The sequence below is a fragment of the Vigna angularis genome, chromosome 5 (genome assembly GCF_016808095.1).
Source record: "Vigna angularis cultivar LongXiaoDou No.4 chromosome 5, ASM1680809v1, whole genome shotgun sequence".
Classification (NCBI taxonomy): domain Eukaryota; kingdom Viridiplantae; phylum Streptophyta; class Magnoliopsida; order Fabales; family Fabaceae; genus Vigna; species Vigna angularis.
Genome location: NC_068974.1, coordinates 36,032,556 through 36,055,839, shown reverse-complemented (window position 1 = coordinate 36,055,839; position 23,284 = coordinate 36,032,556). Strand labels below are relative to the sequence as shown.

The following is a 23,284-nucleotide window of genomic DNA, read 5'->3' as shown; positions in this document are numbered from 1 at the left end:
ATCCTTTTAGGAGAATTTATGAGAATGATTCAATGAAACTTGATCAAAATTAGGATGATGAATTTATATTAATTTCAATATAAAAATATAGATTTGTAAGTTTTCTTTGTTATATGCTGTTACGTTGACGAGTTTTATTATTTCTACTAAAATTTAATCTCACACCAAAATCTTCAAACGAGTCTCTGAGAATTTTCTTTATATATTTTTCAATTTTTTATTTTTATTTAATGTGAACTTAGAATTGTATTTAAATTCTTTAATATAATATTAGAGTCAAAAACTCATCTTACCAATCTACTTAGACGAATTCAATATATGTTTTGTATTAAAAGTGTTATGACGAAAATTCAAACAAACATGTTTTATTATAATAAAAGGTTGCAACGTGCAAATAAAATAGAAGTGTCAGAAAGACAATAATTTTTAAGAAAAAAATTTATATTTAACTTTTCAAACAAGTTTTAACTTTTATTTTATATATATAGTTTATATTTTTTTCAAAAAAATGAGGAAAGGGTAGATCCACACCTGCCTCCTTTTGGATATGTCCCTATCAAAATACTTGTGATTCAAAATACATTTCAAAAAAATGTATATCAATATAAATAAATTTATATTTGAAAAAAAAATGTTAGAGAATTTAAATGTGATTATAAACCCTAAAATTGAATATAAATAAAAAATTTAAACAAAATATCATAAATTCATTAAACTTTAATGTAGTTTGACTCCTTATGATTTCTCAAGAAATTAATTATACATGACTATAAATCAGAGTTTAAGTTAGACAAAAGGAAAGTATATTAATTTGTTTTTAATATTTCGAAAATAATCTTTAATTAAATTAATTTAAAATATATTAAATTGTTAGGGACATATTTTAATATATTGATTTATTTTGAAATTACGAGAAAATTCCTTACAGTTTTACATCTTAGAAAAATATTTGGAAAATTGATTTTATGTAAATACCTTTAAGGTAAATAAGATTATAAGAATAGATAATAATGAATTAATGGTTTAGAACATGATGCTTCATGCTATACTATAGACTTGATTAAAAAGGAGTCGTTATAAAATAAGACACATTATACATATTTATTTTATCTATGTCGCCTTATAATTTATGATCATACTTCTGTCATATATATTCTAAACTGAACTTAGGAAAGTACAGACACTTAATTTATTCTAAATGACACAGAAAGCAATGCAGTGAGGGTGTAACTGACGTAACACGGAAAAAGTGAAAACTAAGGCTGCAATATATGGAGGCCGTTCACAGAGAAGCCGCCATCAACACAAATGATCTGTCCAGTGATATAAGAGGCTGCAGGCGAGCACAGAAATGCCACCAACGAAGACACCTCCTCTGCCTCTCCAATCCGTCCCAGAGGGGTTTGAGAAATTACAGCATTCACAACTCTTTCCACTTTCAAGTGCTTCAAGAACACAACACAATAATATGATGTCCTCAGTCCACACAAAAAAACAAAACAAATGACAACAATAATCATACACTAATAATGCCAACAGAAGGGTTACCTTTTCCGCGAGAGGGGTTCTGATTACTCCAGGTGCAACAGAATTACTCCTTATGTTGTCTTTGGCCCATTCACATGCAAGATTTTTTGTCATCTGGTTCATTGCTCCTGCATGCCAATTACGTACACAATTTCAAATTGCCTAGTTTTTACTACTCTAGCTACCTAACTCTGTCACATGGAATGCAATGAACAATCACCTTTAGATACACCATATACAAGGGATGCTAAGTTTGTAGCTACGACACCAGCGATGGAGGATATGAAAACGATACTTGCAGCTTCTGAAGCTTTTAGGAGAGGATGTGCAAGCTGACTTAAGTGGAAACAAGATTCAAGATTCGTATTCATCAGAAATGCGAAATCTTCCGCTGTGAAATCCAGGGTCTGTTTCACTATGTTTGTTCCCACATTGTTTACCTACAATTCATTCAAAACTATTAACGAAAAAGAATATGTTTTAGTCCTACAAGTTGGATCCCAAATTAGTTCTCATTCTTATCATAGTTAGACAAGTTTTAGTATGATGAAAAGGTGAAAAAAGAAGATGTCATTACAAGGATATTGAGTTTTCCATTGAACTGAGAGGAGACTCTAGCTATCAGCTCTTCTCTGTTAAGACGAGAGGTCACGTCACAGACCGAACCGGTTACTCTGTATCCTTTTGTGGTCCACTCCTTCAAGGATTCACTGAGTTCAGCTTCGTTCCGAGAACAAGTGTGTACGGTGGCCCCAAGCTCTGCCAACTCCTCAACTATAGCATATCTATGTGATAGTCAAAATAATAACATGAGAGAAATTAATAAGCAGAAACAATTCTCATGCAACATCCACTTATTTTGTATATCTTCTTGTTACCATCTTTTATTGATGCAAAACATTCTTACTAATTAACACAAAAGTTAAGCACTTTTTCCTCTAGATTTTGTTGTTAGTTGATAGTTAACAAGTTAATGGGTATTTTTCAGAGGGAAGTTTGAAATTTAGGAACAAAAGATGAAATGAAAAGAATGGAAGAAGAAGGAGAGATGATATGAACCCGATTCCTTTGGATCCACCGGTGACCAGAGCTGTCATCCCCTGCAGACACCATCTGCTGCTTTTGCTTCCACTGTTCGTCTCACCCATTTCTTTTTCTCTTCGATGAAGGATATGATGATATGATGAATGAAGATTTATGGTATCTAATAATTGATATTGCTACCTTCAAAGTGGCTTAATTTGTAGTCACTATCTTCAGGGAGAATATTAAGCCATGATAAGAATAGTTTGACATTGATCCCACTGACTAAAGGAATTATTTTCCTTGCTTAATTATGTGCCGGAAAAGTCTGACTGAATGCTTGGTTTATATATATCATTGTCCAGTAGCTAAAGGTTTGAGAAAATCTAATCAATGGTTGAGATTTTTGGAGGTATCCGTGTTAAATTAGTTTTTGTGATATCCCTGACTTTTAGTTGTAGATCAACACAATATGTTAACTTTTTCATCAACTTTTTAAGTATTTATGTACTTCATGCGAATATACCAGCTTCCGTTTGTAGTTCATATAAAAAATTGATTTATGTGTAATTTCAAAACAATTTATTGTTGTTGTTATGGTCACTTTTCAGTGTGAAAATGTAAAAATTATTTTAAACAATTTCAAAAAAATTTAAAACGAATAAGTTTAAAATTTGAAAACCATTTTAAATAAAATTGAATGTAAAATATAAAAATAAATAAACTTAATCTTATTAAAAATATTTAATAAAAATATCAATTTTAATAAATTTTTTTTTAATATTTATTCAAAAATTAAATTTTATTTCAATTTAGAAAAAAAAATATTATTTCTTTTAAAAAGTACTGGCACTAAATTGAGAAAAATTAAAATACAAAAAAAAAAATTGAAACTAAAATAATAATATTTTGTGTGATAGTGACACTGTGACTATCAACGTCATTTATCACGTGGCATGACTTTGGCTTGAAATGTGATAACTTTTTAAATAAGAAAAATAAAATGATAAAAAGTAAAAAGTTACGAACTGTATAACATTTTTTAACTGTATTAATATATTACTAATAAAAAAATATGATTCCATCAAATTTTTTAAAATAAAAATCAAACTGAAAGCACATAGAATATATTAGAACAATTTGAGATTTTTCTTCGAAAATAAAACCTAATGATATAATTTAACTTTTAAAAATATTGATTAAATAATATTTTTTAAATATCTTTTAAATGTTTTAAAATTCAAATGGAATACTTTGAAAAGTCTTCAACGTAACTTTCTGCATCCAGGATAAAAACAAATAAAATAAAGAGAACAGGTGTGATGAATCTGAGTTTGGATAACAAACGCATGTTACATTTTTTCCAACTTTGTACATGAATCAATAAGCAAAAAAAAAACATGTAAACAGGTACAATAATTTTAAGAGGCTAGTTTTCAAAGCATTTGTTTTTAGAAATAAAATTAGTTACGTCATTCACCAACCACCTATGACCTGGTTTACATCAAATTTACAATATGCTAGATTGTTTAAAAATCTAAATCGAATTTATGTTTTAATAATAGTTTATTTTATTTAAAAAAAAGTCACGTCTTTAAGCTATTTATGAAATTATTTTTGGCCTAATAAAGTGATTAGTATAAGTAAATATAAATAACAATTTCTTTGTAACGCTGGTATAAAGTAACAATTCAAAATCACATAATGATTTACACTTTAACTTCAGATCCTTTTAGGAGAATTTATGAGAAAGATTCAATGAAACTTGAGCTAAATTAAGATGAAGAGTTTATATTACTTTCCATATATAAAAAGCGATTTGTGAGATTGCTGAGTTTTATCATTTCTACTCAACATAGAATTTAAGCTTATACTAAGATCATAAGATGAGTTTGTGAGGATTTTTCTTTTATGTTTTTTAACTTTATCACTTTTACTTAAAACTTGTAAAAGTCTTATTGACAAAAGTTTAGATAAACATTTTTTTTGTGATGAACTAAGATACAAGAAATGATTACTAGTAAGAAAACAAATATACAGAAATTCAAGAAAAGAGAATTTGAAAGGAAAATAAAAGGTTATAATTTACAAATCACTTCAAAGTGTGAAAAAGACAATGCCTTCTTAAAAAAGAAATTATATTTGACTTTTAAAAATAATTATATATATATAATTTATATTATTTTTAAAAAAAAAGGGAAGGAGACAGGATCTACATTTACCTCCCTTTGAATCTTGTATATATATATATATATATATATATATATATATATATTAAAATACTTGTGTTTAAAATATATTTCAAGAAATATAGAAATTCACATTTTAAAAACATATTATTACAATTTTTTAAATGCGATTCTAAATCTTAAAATTAAATAAAAATAAAAATGGCTAAACAAAATATCATAATTTCGTTAAATTTTGAATTAGAAATAATATTTATGCAATTTGACTTATTATTACTCTCGAATCTCCCGTTAATTTCTCAAGTAATTAATTATACATGACTATAAATAAGAGTTTAAGTTAAGCAAAAAGGAAGTATATTAATTTGTTCTTAATATTTAGAAAAATAATCTTTAATTTAAAATATATTAAATTGTTAGGAACATATTATATTTTAATATATTGATTTATTTTGTTTTGAAAATTAAATTATGAGAGAGTTCCATACAGTTTTACATCTTAGAAAAATATTTGAAAAAATATTTTATGTAAATATACCTTGAAGGTAAATAAGCTTATGAGAATAGATAATAATGAATTAATGGTTTAGAACATGATGTTTCATGCTATACTATAGACTTGATTAAAAATTAAAATAATTGTAAAAATATTGGTTGTAAGATGCTTTTCATGAGTTCACAAATAACTATGATTGCTATTTTTAATATCATGTATGGTTATTACTTAGTTTCATTTAATTTATCATTATTACAAACGTTGTTTATAATCACATATTAAAAATACATATTATTATAAAAATTTAAAATTGAACCGATAATTTCCTGAGAATATGATAGTTTTATTTATCCAAAGCCTTAGTACGTTTGTCAATTAAAAAATATATATTTACGAAAATCTTGTCAAAGTAATTAATAAACAATTAAAAGAGAGAAATAATAATTTAATAACTTGAGAACTCAATACAATTTGGTGAATATTAAGACCAAACAATAAACATCATGCAACATTTAATTGTGAATAAACTGAACTTCAGAAAGTACAGTCTGTTAATTTATTCTTCATGAAACAGAAAGCAATGCAACTGAGAGTGTAACTGACGTAACACAGAAAAAGTGAAAACTAAGGGCTAGAATAAATGGAGGCCGTTCACAGAGAAGCCGCCATCAATACAAATGATCTGGCCTGTGATGTAAGAGGCTGCAGGCAAGCACAGAAATGACACCAACGAAGACACTTCCTCTGCCTCTCCAATCCGTCCCAGAGGGATTTGAGGAATTACAGCATTCATAATTGTTTCCTCTTTCAAGTTCTTCAAGAACACAACACAAAAATATGATGTCCTCAGTCCACAGAAAAAAACAAAACAAATGACAACAATAATCATACACTAACAATGCCAACAAAAGGGTTACCTTTTCCGCCAGAGGGGTTCTGATTACCCCAGGTGCAATACAATTACTCCTTATGTTGTCATTTGCCCATTCACATGCTAGATTTTTTGTCATTTGGTTCATTGCTCCTGCATGCCAATTACGTACACCATTTCAAATTGGTTAGTTTTTACTACTCTTGCTACCTAACACTAACACTGCCACATGGAATGCAATGAACAATCACCTTTAGATGCACTATATACAATGGATGCTAAGTTTGTAGCTACAACACCAGCAACGGAGGATATGAAAATGATACTTGCAGCTTCTGAAGCTTTTAGGAGAGGATGTGCAAGCTGGCTTAAGTGGAAACAAGATTCAAGATTCGTATTCATCAGAAATGCGAAATCTTCCGCTGTAAAATCCAGGGTCTGCTTCTGTATGTTTGTTCCCACATTGTTTACCTAAATCCATTAAAAAATATTAACGAAAAAGAATATGTTTTAACGAAAAAGAATATGTTTTAGTCATAGTTAGACTAGTTTTTGCATGAAAGGGTGAAAAAAGAACATGTCATTACAAGGATATTGAGTTTTCCATTGAACTGAGAGGAGACTCTAGCTATCAGCTCTTCTCTGTCTATACGAGAGGCCACGTCACAGACCGAACCGGTTACTCTGTATCCTTTTGTAGTCCATTCGTTCAAGGATTCATTGAGTTCAGCTTGGTACGTGAACAAGTGTGTACAGTGGCCCCAAGCTGTGCCAACTCCTCCACGATAGCATATCTATATATATACATTTGAGAGGAATGAATGGTGAGAACAAAAACAAAATTTCATGCAAGACCTACCCTTTTATTTTTTACAATTATTATTCACTATAATTCATTGATACAACCATGTTTGCTTTGTAGAAATCACCAACAAGTTACAAATCAATTAGCCCCTCTGTTTTTGTTAAAAACTTGAAATTAAGTATAGTATATATATGTAGTAGGAAGAAAAATTGAAATGAAAAAAGAAAAAAGTGGAAGAAGAAGGTAGTAAAGTTACCCTATTCCTTTGGATCCACCTGTGACCAGTGCTGTCATTCCCTCCAAACTCCACTTGCTGCTTTTGCTTCTACTGTTTGTCTCACCCATGTTTTTTCTCTCTTCAATGAATATGATATGATATGATGAATTTGCTGCATGAATCTGATTGCGTTTTCTGTATTTATAATCACAACTTAGTTCTGTAAGCTTAAATTGAAGGCTGCTTAACACCATTGGTTTTCCGAGTAGCTGATTGTTCAATTATTTGACAGATATTTTCTCTATTTCTTCCTTTCTCTCTAACCGCTTGTCATATTTCTACTGTTTTCTTTTGTCCTATTCTATTTCTGGTGGAGAATTTTTCCTTCTCCCTGTTTTGAGTCAAAATTCTGAAATTTTGTATGTTGTTGATGCAAGATCAAGTGGCAACTTTGCCTCTAGTCGTAATTTACTAAATGCTCAATTTTAATTAAAGCACGTTTTTAAAATGCAACACTCTACAATGTTGCTTGGAACAATTCAAAATAGATATTTCTTTTACGGGGTCATGACAGATGCTGCTTATAGAATAAGGTTTACATTTTTTATTTCAAGAACAGATTTAACTTCTTTTTTAATTACAAGTAAAAAAATCAATGTACCGTAAAAAGTTGCATTTGGCTATAACTCATGTACCAAATGAAATGAATTAAATGGTGTCATATACTTGTGTTATCTTAGATTCTTAAATCATTGTGATTGGCAAGGGAATATAAAGTGTGCATGATTAGTGTTATCGTTGAAGAGAGTAAACTTGAATTTTAGAACACAACAGATGCTGCTTTTAAGTGAATTAGATTTTTATTTTGACAACTTTTAAAATAAAACTTTACATTAAATTAATATCAACGTATATTTGTTATTGATGTTATTTAGATTATCACATCACAAGTACCAAATTTTAAATGATTCAAAATTATGTTGTAAAGATGAATTCTTATCATAAAAAGTTCAGCTGAGTTACAGAAAGATTGAGTGAGACTATAGACATCTAGTGGTTGGAAACTATCAAACAATTTCTCATCAAAGACAGGTTTCGTCAAAACTTTGCTTAAACGAGAAACGTGTTGATCAGTAAATAGAGTTACCAGAATGAAGGAAACAAATTATTGGAAGTCTCATTATAGCCCAACTAGTTCATTGTGGTTTAGTAAACAAAAATAAAAGCATTCGCAGATTCCAAAACCTTGGAAGGGCGTAGCAGGGGTTGTTGAGAGGACTAACTCTTGCAAGCATGGCAGAAAAGTAGAAAACCATGTCAAATGCTCCCAGGAATGGCGATGGATAGGATAATCAGTAAGGAGAGTGCATGATATAAGCAGTACCTCTTAGAACTGCGTTGTTGGGTAGAAACCATTCACGGACATTCCTCCATCAATACAAATAATCTGGCCAGTGATGTATGCTGATGCTGGTAGGCAAAGAAACGCAACAATAGAAGAGACTTCTGTTGGATCTCCTAGGCGCCTAAGAGGAGTTCTTGAGTACACTTCTTCCAGATAGTCTTTGTTGCTGAGCACCTAAAAGAAGAGGGTAAAGTTAGATAACGTAGATATATGATCACTACATTAGACTTTTGTTATTAGAGCACCATGAATGTTCCTGAAAGACTAAGATTCCAAATGAAGATAGTAAACCCAATTGCAAAGTTGTTAGATAGGGAATGGAACACTGCTGACCACTGTTAGAATTTTTCACAGAGCTAATCTGCAGCATCTATTTTAGGTAAGGACAATCACAAACTAAAATTCATGCGGTAACAAAGCCAAAGACAATTTCCAAGACGCATTTTTCTTTGATCTCTATGCTAGGAAAATGTAATTTGTTGGTGCAAGAGTGCTAGTAGTTTGTTAAAGTAAGGGCTTACAGGGATTTACTGATTTAGACTCCCAATCAAATCCCAGGACGGTCCAACTATGGGACCAGAAAAAAATATCTTAAAAATCCTGTTTTAGATATTTGGAATGTAGTTAGAATCTATTGTGTCTCTGTATCTGCCATTTTGTCTAAATTTGTGTCGTCTAACAGAGGCAGTGGTTGTGCATTTAGATCCAGATTATCATTGGGATGTCATACACGCTTGTGGAAGAGTTACTGCTCCAGACGACTGGATTCAAGATAAGTAGCTAGGGTAGCAATTCACTAGACAATATATTCATTACAATCTACCTAAGATAAGGTAGAGGAAAGAGATTGATTATGTATATCTGCAAATACGAAGATGTAGAATCAATTATGTTCTTTTGAAGATGTTGTTAATCAGAGGGAGAGGAATAGAGATCATAGGCATGAGCCAAATAGATAGGAATAACAATGCATAACTATCTATGGTATACTCTAATAAAATAGAAACTTACAAAGCAAGTGTGCATGTAATTTCAAAAGCTGCTTAGCTTGGAAATAGTATTTTCGCACCCAAGTAAATTTAAAACAAAAAAAAAAAGCAAGTAAAAGGTATTGGTATTACTATACCATCATTAAAATAACATTAATGAGTGTCATAGGTAGCTCATTCTAACCAATGGTTACAGGACAAAGCAGAAGAACAACCTGCTCTACCATTGAAGTTCTGATGTACCAAGGTGCCACTGCATTACTCCTTATATTGTCTTTTGCCCACTCACAAGCTAGATTTCTTGTGAGTTGATTAATTGCCCCTATATATCAGAAAACAAACCAACCTTCAAAATTTGATAAACTCATCAACATCACAGCATTAGTTAAACAAGCTGCAATACAGCATCGAGCAGGCAAATTACCTTTTGTTGCTCCTTGAACAGACATTGACTTCAGTGAGACAAAACCAGAAACAGAAGAGACAAACACAACACTTCCCATTCCCGATGCTTTCAAAAGTGGATATGCAAGTTGACATATGTGAAAGACAGATCCCAAATTGGTATCAATGAGAGTGGAAAACTCTGCACTTGTGAAGTCTGTCACCGGTTTCCGAATGTTTGTCCCTACATTGTTTATCTATACATCAAATTTATCAGGTTAGCAGGGACATCTACATTAATAAGGCCTACTGATCCAATCTAAACCTCCAAGTAATCCAGAACCACTGTTGCAACAGGACTAAACATCTAGGGGTGGTAAAATAAATTATCAGTGTCGTGTAACCGATAGGCCTAACAGTTACTAGAACAAACTCCGGTACTGTCTAATGAGTTTCTTTTGAGCCTTGATCCCTAACAGTTAGTTCATAACATAAGATTAGTTTCCAATTTTATGCACCATTTTACTCATGTACCATTATTCAATAGGTTATTTTTATCGACAACTTACAAGGATGTTGAGTTTCCCGTGGAAAAGAGAGGAAACAGACTCCATGAGCGCCTCCCTCTGCTTTGGAACTGAGACATCACAAACTGAGCCAGTAACCTCAAAGCCCGAATCATTCCATTTCTTCAGGCATACGGTGAGATCGTGTTCGTTCCTGGCACAGGTATGAACTCTGGCTCCAAACCCCGTCAATTCCTCCACAATGGCCCGCCTTTAACATGTCTCCATAGAAATCACAAGTTAAATTATGATGAGATTAAAAGGGTCGGAATTAAAATGAAACACGGGTGTGAAAGTAGGAATTTGATACCCAATTCCGCGAGTCCCACCAGTTACGAGAGCTGTCATCCCCTGAAGAGTCCACCTTTGCTGTGTAGACTGGCTTCGAATGCAATTGGACTTTGATATTTTTCTTCCGTGATTGAAAATGAAAGAGGTGGTTGTGCGGTTTGACGGTAATGGAAGATAAGAAGTTGGATTTATGAGGGAATTCAGATGCATTTTGTTCTAATCACTGGCAAATCATGCCACCAGGATTGTTCATTTTATGGTAATTTGGTTTTCCATTACAGTATTGTGTAGGACTGCGAAAACTCGATTCAAAGGATTCTGTGTGTTCGCAGATGGCAGAGGTTTCTTTTATCTTTTTTCTATTTTCTTTTTGGATAGTCTGGTGGAAATACAAATTGGATCATGAGGGATTTTATATCTAATTTACGAATTTCACTCATGAGTTTATGTTAGAAATTTTTATATATTATTCTTATTAAATAAATAATGTAGTTTGCTATGCCAAATCCATTGACGGTGATTCTGAAAGTTTCCTCTTAGCTTTACATTACCTTTCTTTTTTCTTCTTCTCTTCAACTTCAAATCCCCTTAACTAATATTAGTATCATTTCTTTTACTTCCCTTGGCTAATATCTCTCATCTTCTGTTCCTGAACTCTGATTTTTCCCTATTTTTATAATGTCTTCTTTCATCAAATTGTTATAGAAGAAAGGACCAAAAGCAAGCTCTGTTAAGCTGGAGCATAAAAATCTCATCACTTTGCTTTCTAGTTTCTGCCCAATCTGGAATTTTCTCTCCTTTTTCCCAACTGAATTTGTACTTGGTTCAACTATTTTCCTTCAAAATTAGATCAAATTGCTTCCTTTCTCAGGATCAAGCTCGTTCTTTGGTTCATTTTCATTTGCCACTAAAATAGAGTAAATTATTGAAATAATTGAAAATTAGCTAATTTTAAGAAGTAATGACCGTCATTAACTCTCATAAATATATAGACTGCTATACAAATAGAACGAATAATCAAGAATCTAAATATATGAAATTTTTTAGGAATCTATTACTCAACATAATAATATTTAAGTACCCATCTGAATATTCATCTAATAAGTTTCGATTAAATCATCCAAATAAATAGCCTTTGACAAATCTGTTAAGTTTTTTCATCCAAAATTGAAAAAAAGAATTATATTGATTATTATACTCATAACTTTTTTACTTTATATTTGTTTAATTAATGTATGATATTTAATGTGTATGATAAGATTTATTTAATAAGTGAATGAATAAATTTTTCTAATAGATATTAATAGTTTTGTCTAGGACAAATTTATTAATTGTGTATTGCTAGACTCGTATAATCAATATATTAATGGCTTCTCTAATTTGTATTGTTAAACTAGTCTAATAAATGCATTCATATACTTCTTTAAAGTTTTTTTGTTATACTTGTCTAATTAATGTATTCCTAAATTTGTTTAATCAATATATAAAATGACTCCTCTAATATTTTTTAGTTATGGTCATCTAATTAATGTATTGATAGTGTCATATAATGATTAATATTGTTAAACTCATGTAATGTATTTTTTCCTTACTTGTCTAATATGAAAACACTTGTTTAATATATATTTCTAGACTCACTTAATCAATGGATCAACATACTAGTTTAATGTGTATTATTGCTAGACTCACATAATCACTATATGAAAATACTCCTATAATGTGTATTGCTAGACTCGTCTAATAAGTGTATGATCAGATTCGTTTAACATGTATTGCAAAATTCATCTAATCAATACATGGACAAACTCGTCTAATTTGTGTATGAACATACTTGTCTAATGTATATTGTTAGATTCGTTTAATGTTTGTTATTAGACTCGTTTAATTAGTATATGGACAAAGTCATTTAATTAGTGTATGTTCAGATTCGTCTAATGTGTATTGCAAGATTCGTCTAATCAATGAATGAACAAACTCATTTAATATGTATTAACAGACTCGTTTAATCTATGTATGGATGTATTAGATTTGTCTAACCGGTTTATAAATAAACTCGATTCGTGTTTGTTGTTAGACTCATCTAATCAATGTATGAATAATCGTTTAATGAATATTCCTATACTCGTTACAAAATTTGTAAGTGTACCAAATCCTACAAGTAATAAAGTGAATAAGTTCATATATCATTTCCCACATAGATTTGCATTGTTCAGAAAACTTGTGTATATTTACTAACTAATTAAGGATAAGAACTTTAAAAGAACAAAAATTATTGATGCGTATAAAATAAATCTAAAATTGAGAAAATAATAAATGTGTGAAATTACTATACATTAAAGACTTCACTAGATTAAATATCATGCATCAAATCAATATAAAAAAAAACATTAAACAGTATACTTCCAATTCTTATTCTAACATTCACACCATATGTAATAAGAAGTCTTAGTATCTTAGTGACAAATCAAAACTTTAATAATAAAAACCCTAATGTCTTAGTAATTTTTATTATAAATTCACGTTAAGTTCAACATTCTAATATTATGAATAACTAATGATGAATTTTATTTATAGATGTTCAATTAATTAGTTGTTTTATTCTAGTTTAAGTTTTCACATAGTATCTACTAATAAAATATTCATATATATACAATCAATCAATTCATACAATTAAAATTGAAAATAGAACATAAAAATAATGAAAAAAATATATTAAATAATAAAAATTACAAGGGATCAAAGATACATCCAATCCTGAAATAAGATATAAACTTTGAAAATGTTTTATGAAAATCCAAAATATTTTTGACTTAAAAACGAGAATAAATCAAAAATATTTATAAAATATATGATATAATAAGAAAAGATAGGAAGAAACATAAATTCTTTACATGTGTATCGTTCTTAAGTGAATGCAATATAATTTAATGTTTAAAAATCTTGATTAAATAATTTTTTAAAAAGTTTAAATGTTTTAAAATTCGAATTGAATGCATCTTTCTGCATCCAGGATGCGATGAGCAGAGTTTGGATAACAAAAGCAAGTTACATTTTTTCCAAACAAGAAGCAATAAATAAACAAATCGTGTAAACAGGTACAATAATCTTAAGAGGCTGCTATACTTTTCAAAGCATTTGTTATTGGAGCTAAAACACGTTAGAATGTTTTAAAATCTAAATCTAGTTTAAGTTTTAATAAAGTTGATTTTATTAAAAAAAAGTGACTTCTTTAAGCCATTTATGAAACTTTTTAACCTAATACAGTGATCAGTACAAATAAATATAAATAACAATTTCTTTGTAATATTGAGAGAAACAAACAAACTCAAAAGCACATAAATGATCTGAAAATTAGATAAGAAGATCTGGTGATATGATTTTGGTCATTTAAGTGAATGATCTACAATTTAAATTGTTGGTTTATTGACAAGATTTACTACTAATGAGATGCACTCAAATTCATATAAACAATTGCCTTTAAAGTAAATCTTTTTTATTCGGTATAATTTTATTGAAATCAAAACTCTATCCATCTTTTACTTAATTATAATATTTTATAGGCTAAGTTTTTCTATTTGGATGTCGGAATAAAAATTGATCGAATAATATAATAATGGAGAATGGATAAGAGGTTCGTGGGATTGCACGAAAGGCGTGGGACTATATTTCTGGGAGCGAACTCCAGTCGAATATGAATCGCCTAGATACAGGTGATGCCTTAGAATGAAAAAGAATTCTGAATCAGCTTTGTCTATGAACAAGGAAGCTATAAGTAATGCAACTAGGAATCTCATGGAGAGTTCGATCCTGGCTCAGGATGAACGCTGGCGGCATACCTTACACATGCAAGTCGGACGGGAAATTGTGTTTTCAGTGACAGACATGTGAGTAACGCGTAAGAACCTATCCTTAGAAAAGTAACAACAGCTGAAAACGGCTGCTAAGTTTTCTTTTGATTTGTTACCATGAACTTTTTTTTTTATAAATTGATCTGCCAACAAGTTTTTTAATTTATTTTTAACTTAAACTATTTTAATTTAATAATGATTCTGATATCATATTAGAAAATAAATTTTAAAATTAATTCAATCCTATAAAACCAGCTTGGAAGGTGAAATTTGTTATCCACTTACTTTTATATATATATATATATATATATATATATATATATATATATATATATATATATATATATATATATATATATATATATATATATATATATATTATAACTTTATCTTATTTCTAGTCACAGACTTCCAATAACTTCCCTAAAACTTGAGGTTGAGCGTGACTGAAAACTATATTTGACATTGAAGTTTGAGTTTTAAGGTGAAAACAAGCATGTGTTTTATTGCTATGAAACAATAAACATCGGCTATTCCAAAATACATTTAACATACCACACTCACTGCGAGACTCAACTACGAAAGCACACTCTGTTGATTTATTCTTAACATGTCACAGAAACCAATACAATCAGACTGTAACTGACGTAACACTGAAAAAGTGAAAACTAAGGCTAGAATATGTAGAGGCCGTTCACAGAGAAGCCGCCATCAGCACAAATGGTCTGTCCTGTGATGTAAGAGGCTGCAGGCAAGCACAGAAATGCCACCAACGAAGACACTTCCTCTGCCTCTCCAATACGTCCCAGAGGGGTTTGAGAAATTACAGCATTCCTAATTGTTTCCTCTTTAAAGTGCTTCAAGAACACAACACAATAATATGATGTCCTCAGTCCACACAAAAAAACAAAACAAATGACAACAATAATCATACACTAACTATGCCAACAAAAGAGTTACCTTTTCCGCCAGAGGGGTTCTGATTACCCCAGGTGCAATACAATTACTCCTTATGTTGTCTTTGGCCCATTCACATGCTAGATTTTTTGTCATTTGGTGTATAGCTCCTGCATGCCAATTACGTGCACGTTTTCAAATTACCAGCTACAATTGGCTACTATTTACTACAATTTCTATCTAGCTAACTCTACCACATGGAGTGCGCTGAACAATCACCTTTTGCTGCACTGTATACAACGGATGCTATGTTTGAAGCTATAACACCAGCAGCGGAGGATATGAAAACGATACTTGCAGCTTCTGAAGCTTTTAGGAGAGGATGTGCAAGCTGACTTAAGTGGAAACAAGATTCAAGATTCGTATTCATCAGAAATGCGAAATCTTCCGCTGTAAAATCCAGGGTCTGCTTCTGTAAGTTTGTTCCCACATTGTTTACCTAAATCCATTCAAAAATATTAAGGAAAAAGAATATGTTTCAGTTCTACAAGATGGATCCCAAATTAGTTCTCATTCTTGTCATAGAGAAGTTTTAGTATGAAAAGGTGAAAAAGATGTCATTACAAGGATATTGAGTTTCCCATTGAACTGAGAGGAGACTCTAGCTATGAGCTCTTCTCTGTTAACACGAGAGGTGATGTCACAGACCGAACCGGTTACTCTGTATCCTTTTGTGGTCCATTCGTTCAAAGATTCATTGAGTTCAGCTTGGTTCCGAGAACAAGTGTGTACAGTGGCCCCAAGCTCTGCCAACTGCTCCACGATAGAATATCTATATATATACATATGAGAGGAATGAATAGTGAGAAACAAAAACAAAAATTTATGCAAGACCTACCCTCTTGTTTTCTGCAATTATTAATCACTATAGTTCATTGATACAACCATGTTTGCTTTGTAGAAATCACCAAAGACTTACAAATCAATTAGCCCCTTTGTTTTTGTTAAAAACTTGAAATTAAGTATAGTATATATATATACGTAGTAGGAAGAAAAACTGAAATGAAAAAAAAAAAGTGGAAGAAGAAGAAGGTAGAAAAGTTACCCGATTCCTTTGGATCCACCTGTGACCAGTGCTGTCATTCCCTGCAAACACCACCTGCTACTTTTGCTTCCACTGTTTCTCTCGCCCATGTTTTTTCTCTCTTCAATGAAGGATATGATATGATATGATGAATTTGCTGCATGAATCTGATTGCGTTTTATACTGTTTTCTTTATGCTATTCTATCTCTGGTGGAGAATTTTTCCTTCTCCTGCTTTGAGTGAAAAATTTGAAACTTTGGTTTAAAATATTTGAAAGTTTCGTATGTTGTTGATGCGATATCAAATACCAACTTTGCCTCTAGTCGTCATTCATGATATAACTTTACCATACTCAATGGTTTCATATACATGTCTTATCCTAGATTCTTCAAAAATTGTGATTAGCAAGGTTTGACTCGGGTCCGAATAAATTGGGGTTAGAAAAACTAAAAAAATGATAAAAAAATTCTCATTTGAAAAGTTAAAAAAGTTACATGAATAAATATTCACGAAAGCTATATAAGCTAAGTCAATTCATAAGATTTTTTTTTAAATATTCATTTTAAATAACAAAAGAAATGTAATTAAACAAACTTGATTTGAACCTATCTAATGTATATGGCTAGATTTGTCTAATTAGTTTATAAACAAACTTGATTTGTGTTTGAAACTCATCTAATTAGTGTATGGATAATCGTCTAATGAATATTTCTATACTTGTTGTAACAAAATTGGTAAGTGTACTAAATCGTACAAGTAATAAAGTGGATAAGTTCTTATATTGTTTTCCACATAGACTTGTGTTGTCCAAAAAAATTATGTTTATTCACTGATTAAGGTTAAAAACTTTAAACGAATAAAAATTGTTCATGTGTATAAAATAAATCTAAAATTGAGAAAGTAATAAAATTATTATACGGTAAAGACTTTACTGGATTAGATTTCATGTATCAAATCAATATCAAAAGCACTAAAAAATATACTTCCAATTCTTACTCTAATATTCACACATGTAACAAGAATTAATGTTATGACGACAAATCTAAACTTTAATAATAAAAATCATGTCTTAGTAAATTTTATTATAATTCACATTAAGTTCAACGTGTTATGAATAACTAATGATGAATTATATGTTTAGATATACAATCAATTAGTTGTTCTATTATAGTCTAGGTTATAACATTGTGTCCAGTAATGAGATACCTACATATATACAATCAATCAATTTATAGAGTTAAAGTAAAAAATAGAACATGTGACACCCGGGCACTGACGAGGGTGTGGAGTGATCGCCGGTGCAAGAGGCACGAAGTGCAAGGGGCACTGACAAGGAGCGGCTCCTGGCAGGCTTCCAGTGGAAGGGACACATGGATGAATCGAACATACACCAGAATGAGAGGGATCTAGAGACTGTATAGGTATGGGACTATACAATTGAAGGATAGCTTAAAGGGATTGATTTGGCTACTCATATCACCAAATGCATTTGCTTTTCGGTAGCCTAACCCATAAGAACTCCATGGTTAAGCGTGCTTAGCCTGGAGTAATTTACTTTGAAAATGTTTTATCAAAACCCAAAATGTTCTTCCAAACTTAAAAATGTGAATAAATAAAAAATATTTATAAAATATACTATATAATAAGAAAAGATAGGAAGAAACACAAATTCTTTACAAAGAAAGGGTTTTGTGTGTATCGTTCTTAATTGAATGCCATATAATGTTTAAAAATCTTGATTAAATAATTTTTGTAAATATATTTTAAATGTTTTATAATTCGAATAGAATGCATCCTTTGAAAAATTTTCCATGCGTAACTAACTTTCTTTCTGCATCCAGGATGTGATGACTAGAGTATGGATAACAAACGCATGCTACATTTTTTTCCAAACACGAAGCAATAAATAAACAAAACGTGTAAACAGGTACAATAATCTTAAGAGGCTGCTATAGTTTTCAAAGCATTTGTTATTGGAGCTAAAATATGTTAGATTGTTTTAAAATCCAAATCTAATTTAAGTTTTAATAATAGTTTATTTTACTAAAAAAAATGACGTCTTTAAGCTATTTATGAAACCTTTTTAACCTAATAAAGTGATCAGTATAAGTAAATATAAATAATAATTTCTTTGTAATATTAAGAGAAACAAACAAACTCAAAAGCACATAAATGATGTGAAAATTAACAAGATCCAATGAAGTATGGTGATATGATTGTGGTGATTTATGTGAATGATCTACACTTTAAATTGTTGGTTTATTGAGAAGATTTAATATTAATGAGAACTCACTCAAATTCATTTAAATAATTCCTTTTATTTTAAAGAGTAACTCTTTTTTATTCTTTATGATTTTATTGAAATCAAAACTCTACCCATTTTTACTCAATTATAATATTTCATAAGCTAAGTTTTCTTATGATTTGTACCATGAACCTTTTCTCCTGATAAATTGATCTGCCAACAAGTTTTTTAATTGATTTTTAACTCAAGCTATTTGAAATACTTTAACTGAAGTTGATTTTTACTTCCATCTACACTGGTTTATTAGCAAGAAATTTCATCCATTCTAACAATCTATAGTGTTTACCTTAAACTTGAGGTTGAGCGTGACTGAAACTATATTTGACATTGAAGTTTGAGTTTTAAGGTGAAAACAAGCATTAGTCTTATTGCTATCAAAGAATAAACATCAGCCATTCCAAAATACATTTAACATACCACACTCACTGCGAGACTCAACTACCAAAGCACACTCTGTTGATTTATTCTTAACATGTCACAGAAACCAATACAATTAGATTGTAATTGACTGAACACAAAATGTGAAAACAAGGCTAAACTAAATGGAGGCCGTTTACAGTGAAGCCGCCATCAACACAAATGATCTGTCCTGTGATGTAAGAGGCTGCAGGCGAGCACAGAAATGCCACCAACGAAGACACCTCCTCTGCCTCTCCAATCCGTCCCAGAGGGGTTTTAGAAATTACAGCATTCATAACTGTTTCCTCTTTAGAGTGCTTCAACAACACAACACAATAACATGATGTCCTCAGTCCACAGAAAAAAACAAAACAAAACAAATGACAATAAAATCATACACTAACAATGCCAACAAACATATTACCTTGTCCAAAAGAGGGGTTCTAATTGGCCCTGGTGCAACACAATTAGTCCTTATGTTGTCTTTGGCCCATTCACATGCCAAATTTTTTGTCACTTGGTTTATCGCTCCTGCATGCCAATCACATACACATTTTCAAATTACCAGCTACAATTGGCTCATTTTTATTACACACTACAATTTCTAACTACCTAACTCTACCACATGGAGTGCAATGAACAATCACCTTTTGCTGCACTATATATAATGGATGCTAAGTTTGTAGCTACAACACCAGCAATGGCAGATATGAAAATGATACTTGCAGCTTCTGAAGCTTTTAGGAGAGGATGTGCAATCTGGCTTAAGTGGAAACAGGATTCAAGATTCGTATTCATCAGGAATTCAAAATCTTCCGCTGTTAAATCCAGGGTCTGCTTCTGTACGTTTGTTCCCACATTGTTTACCTAAATCCATTCAAAAATATTAACGAAAAAGCGTATGTTTTAACTTTTAGTCCTACAAGATGGATCCCAAATTGGTTCTCATTCTTGTCATAGTTAGACAAGTTTTAGGATGAAAAGATGAAAAAAGAAGATGTCATTACAAGGATATTGAGTTTGCCATTGAACTGAGAGGAGACAGTAGCTATGAGCTCTTCTCTGTTAACACGAGAGGTGATGTCACAGACCGAACCGGTTACTCTGTATCCTTTTGCGGTCCATTCGTTCAAGGATTCATTGAGTTCAGCTTGGTTCCGAGAACAAGTGTGTACAGTGGCCCCAAGCTCTGCCAACTGCTCCACGATAGAATATCTATATATATACATATGAGAGGAATGAATAGTGAGAAACAAAAACAAAAATTTATGCAAGACCTACCCTCTTGTTTTCTGCAATTATTAATCACTATAGTTCATTGATACAACCATGTTTGCTTTGTAGAAATCACCAAAGACTTACAAATCAATTAGCCCCTTTGTTTTTGTTAAAAACTTGAAATTAAGTATAGTATATATATACGTAGTAGGAAGAAAAACTGAAATGAAAAAAAAAAAAGTGGAAGAAGAAGAAGGTAGAAAAGTTACCCGATTCCTTTGGATCCACCTGTGACAAGTGCTGTCATGCCCTGCAAAGACCACCTGCTGCTTTTGCTTCCACTGTTTCTCTCACCCATGTTTTTTCTCTCTTCAATGAAGGATATGATATGATATGATGAATTTGCTGCATAAATATGATTAATAATTGCAAGGATAAGGTCATATTTCTACTGTTTTCTTTGTGGTAGAGAATTTTTTTTTCTCCATGCTGAGTCAAAACTTTGAAACTTCGTATGTTGTTGATGCAATATCAAATACGAACTTCGCCTCTAGTCGTCATCCATGATATAACTTTAGTACACTGAATGGTCTCATACTTTTTATGTTGTTAGATTCTTAAAAAATTGTGATCAGCAAGAATATAAAATGTGCATGATTAGTGTTATCATTGATGCTGTTTGTAAGTGAACTAGAGTTTTATTTTGAAAACTTTTCTAACGAATTAAATCTGCTCCATGCGAATTATTTTAAAGTGATTTCATAAACTTTTGTGTTTTTCAATCTAGCTTAAAAGTATTTGATTATTTGTACATCCTGTACAAATAAAATTAACTAATATCTCAATTATCATAAATCATAGTTATAAGTAATTTCAAATTATTGATTTTTTTATGGATCTCAATCAAATACAAATAACATGGAATGAGTTTTTCTAAAATAGTAATGACAACGGATTAGGTAGTGGCATTACCTGGAAGTAACCTATATTAGGAATATATATTAACTTTATTTTCAAGAATCGCTATCATAAATTTATGAAAGAAAAAAAAAAGTCATTGTAATATATATCGTTCCTATCCAAACTCAAACTCTTTGAATATTTTCCCAAAATATAAGTTTCTTACACAAAACTAAAATTACTTTCCCAAAAAGTCTATTTTATCTACTCTAAGATATTAAAAAACAATTAACCAACTTTCTTTACCTTTACCACTTGTTTAGCCAAGCTTAAACTCTCAAAATCAAAACTATCACAAAACAAGTTATTATATATAAAAGTCTCTAATTAACAAATCTAAATATATTACTCTGTTCTTAAAATAATAGAGATTGATCTTTATGCAAGAAACATCATATGCAAACTCAAACTTTTACATTAATTAAAAAAAAACATACTAAAAAGTAACTTTGGATCAGAATAAAAATGTTCTACTTGCTACTAAAATATATCATGAATTCATATATATGATTTATCTCATAAATTAAAAAAAATGTTTGTAAAAATAATGATTTTTTAAAATAAAATTTGAACAATTACAATTTTTTTATTTATAAACCTTTAAACTTAATTAATAAAAATATTGCGACTTCATCATTTTAATAAATTTTACTCAATTAACTCAATAAAAAGTATCAATCAGATATTTTCTCTGATGTAGACTTTGACTTTAGAGTATATGTAAATGGTCCAATATAAAATATCTGCTATACATTCCTATGAATTCTGAACACACCCTTTTACTACTAGCTTTGACAAAGTCTACAAAGGTATTATGTACAGTGACAATATGCAAACAATCGTTATACATCATACTTTATTGATTTTTTGTTGATGATCTTATCTTCATCATTCAATCTTTGTTTCACCACCTTTCTATTTTGAAGTTTGACTTTCTCCTAAAACATCATGCATGTAGTCTACAAAGAACTGAAACAAAACTATATAGAAAGTTTGGGAGCTTCATTTCCTTTAAAATTTTACAATTTCAATTTACACACACATATATATAACAATAACAAGATATAATATATTAAAAATAAATAACTTATATTTTCTGTTAAAAAATAGTCTATGAAAATATTGATCATATATTTCTTTTCAAAACATATTATATTGATCACATCACATGGAATCCATCAAATAATCCTCAATATACTATTTATATAAAACATAATTCATTACCCTTCTACTTTGTACTTATAATAAACACAATTGTTATTGATAGATAAAATTATAGTATATTCTATGAAAAAAAAAGGCAACTTCTTTTGTGAAAATGAATTAAAATTATACAGTTTATTTATTTGTGATGACGTGTAACTATTGTGATATAGTTTGAACTATTTTACTTTAGTTTAAAAAAATATATAAAAATTTGATAAATATTAAAATTTGATGATACAATACTTATAAATTGTAGTGAATTCTATTTTGACAACTTCCATTTCAGTGTATTAAAGAATAACCTATAATACCTTACCAGGTAACCCTAATTTCGTCTGCAAACTAACTATACATATGCATGTACATGTACTGCATCAGTATTGATATATACAACGTAAAATTTGAAATGTAATTGGAATATTAATGATAAGGTTCTAGATGAGCTAGCATGATAACGTTCATGGCTGGCTATGTTGTGTTGTATGGTTTTCCAGCTGTGAATAATCCTCTGCTTCTTTACTATTTTGCTTCTACATTGCCCAAGTCAAATTCAATGTTCAGGACGGCTAAACACCACAACATACGACACTGTGTTTGACTAAA

General features: G+C 30.3%; 4 protein-coding genes and 1 pseudogene across 5 annotated transcripts; all 5 read right to left on the bottom strand.

The window, feature by feature from the left end:
• Window positions 1-1,056: 1,056 nt before the first annotated feature.
• Window positions 1,057-2,835, bottom strand: LOC128193338 (tropinone reductase-like). The gene is made up of 5 exons (XM_052878592.1): window positions 2,587-2,835; window positions 2,105-2,312; window positions 1,748-1,967; window positions 1,549-1,655; window positions 1,057-1,445 (listed from the first exon to the last, which is right to left on the bottom strand). Exons 1-5 carry the CDS (start codon window positions 2,673-2,675, stop codon window positions 1,257-1,259), a joined length of 813 nt encoding a protein of 270 aa, XP_052734552.1. The 5' UTR covers window positions 2,676-2,835; the 3' UTR covers window positions 1,057-1,256.
• Window positions 2,836-5,659: 2,824 nt separating this feature from the next.
• Window positions 5,660-8,652, bottom strand: LOC108319618 (tropinone reductase homolog At5g06060-like; annotated as a pseudogene).
• LOC108319619 (tropinone reductase homolog At2g29260, chloroplastic) lies at window positions 8,240-11,172 on the bottom strand. 2 transcript variants are annotated; one of them, XM_017550811.2, is made up of 5 exons: window positions 10,783-11,171; window positions 10,476-10,683; window positions 9,947-10,163; window positions 9,738-9,844; window positions 8,240-8,707 (listed from the first exon to the last, which is right to left on the bottom strand). In XM_017550811.2, the coding sequence occupies exons 1-5, from the start codon at window positions 10,971-10,973 to the stop codon at window positions 8,516-8,518; spliced, it is 915 nt and encodes a 304-aa protein (XP_017406300.1). In that variant the 5' UTR covers window positions 10,974-11,171; the 3' UTR covers window positions 8,240-8,515. The 2 variants fall into 2 exon arrangements, with proteins under 2 accessions (XP_017406300.1, XP_052734551.1); XM_052878591.1 differs by having other exon boundaries at window positions 8,593-8,707; window positions 9,660-9,844; window positions 10,783-11,172.
• A 3,957-nt stretch (window positions 11,173-15,129) lies between these two features.
• Window positions 15,130-16,832, bottom strand: LOC108319621 (tropinone reductase). Its single transcript, XM_017550813.2, has 5 exons — window positions 16,614-16,832; window positions 16,133-16,340; window positions 15,788-16,007; window positions 15,572-15,678; window positions 15,130-15,468 (listed from the first exon to the last, which is right to left on the bottom strand). The coding sequence occupies exons 1-5, from the start codon at window positions 16,700-16,702 to the stop codon at window positions 15,286-15,288; spliced, it is 807 nt and encodes a 268-aa protein (XP_017406302.1). The 5' UTR covers window positions 16,703-16,832; the 3' UTR covers window positions 15,130-15,285.
• A 2,405-nt stretch (window positions 16,833-19,237) lies between these two features.
• Window positions 19,238-20,998, bottom strand: LOC108319649 (tropinone reductase homolog At5g06060). The gene is made up of 5 exons (XM_052878590.1): window positions 20,785-20,998; window positions 20,305-20,512; window positions 19,945-20,164; window positions 19,722-19,828; window positions 19,238-19,614 (listed from the first exon to the last, which is right to left on the bottom strand). Exons 1-5 carry the CDS (start codon window positions 20,871-20,873, stop codon window positions 19,432-19,434), a joined length of 807 nt encoding a protein of 268 aa, XP_052734550.1. The 5' UTR covers window positions 20,874-20,998; the 3' UTR covers window positions 19,238-19,431.
• Between the last annotated feature and the right edge of the window lie 2,286 nt (window positions 20,999-23,284).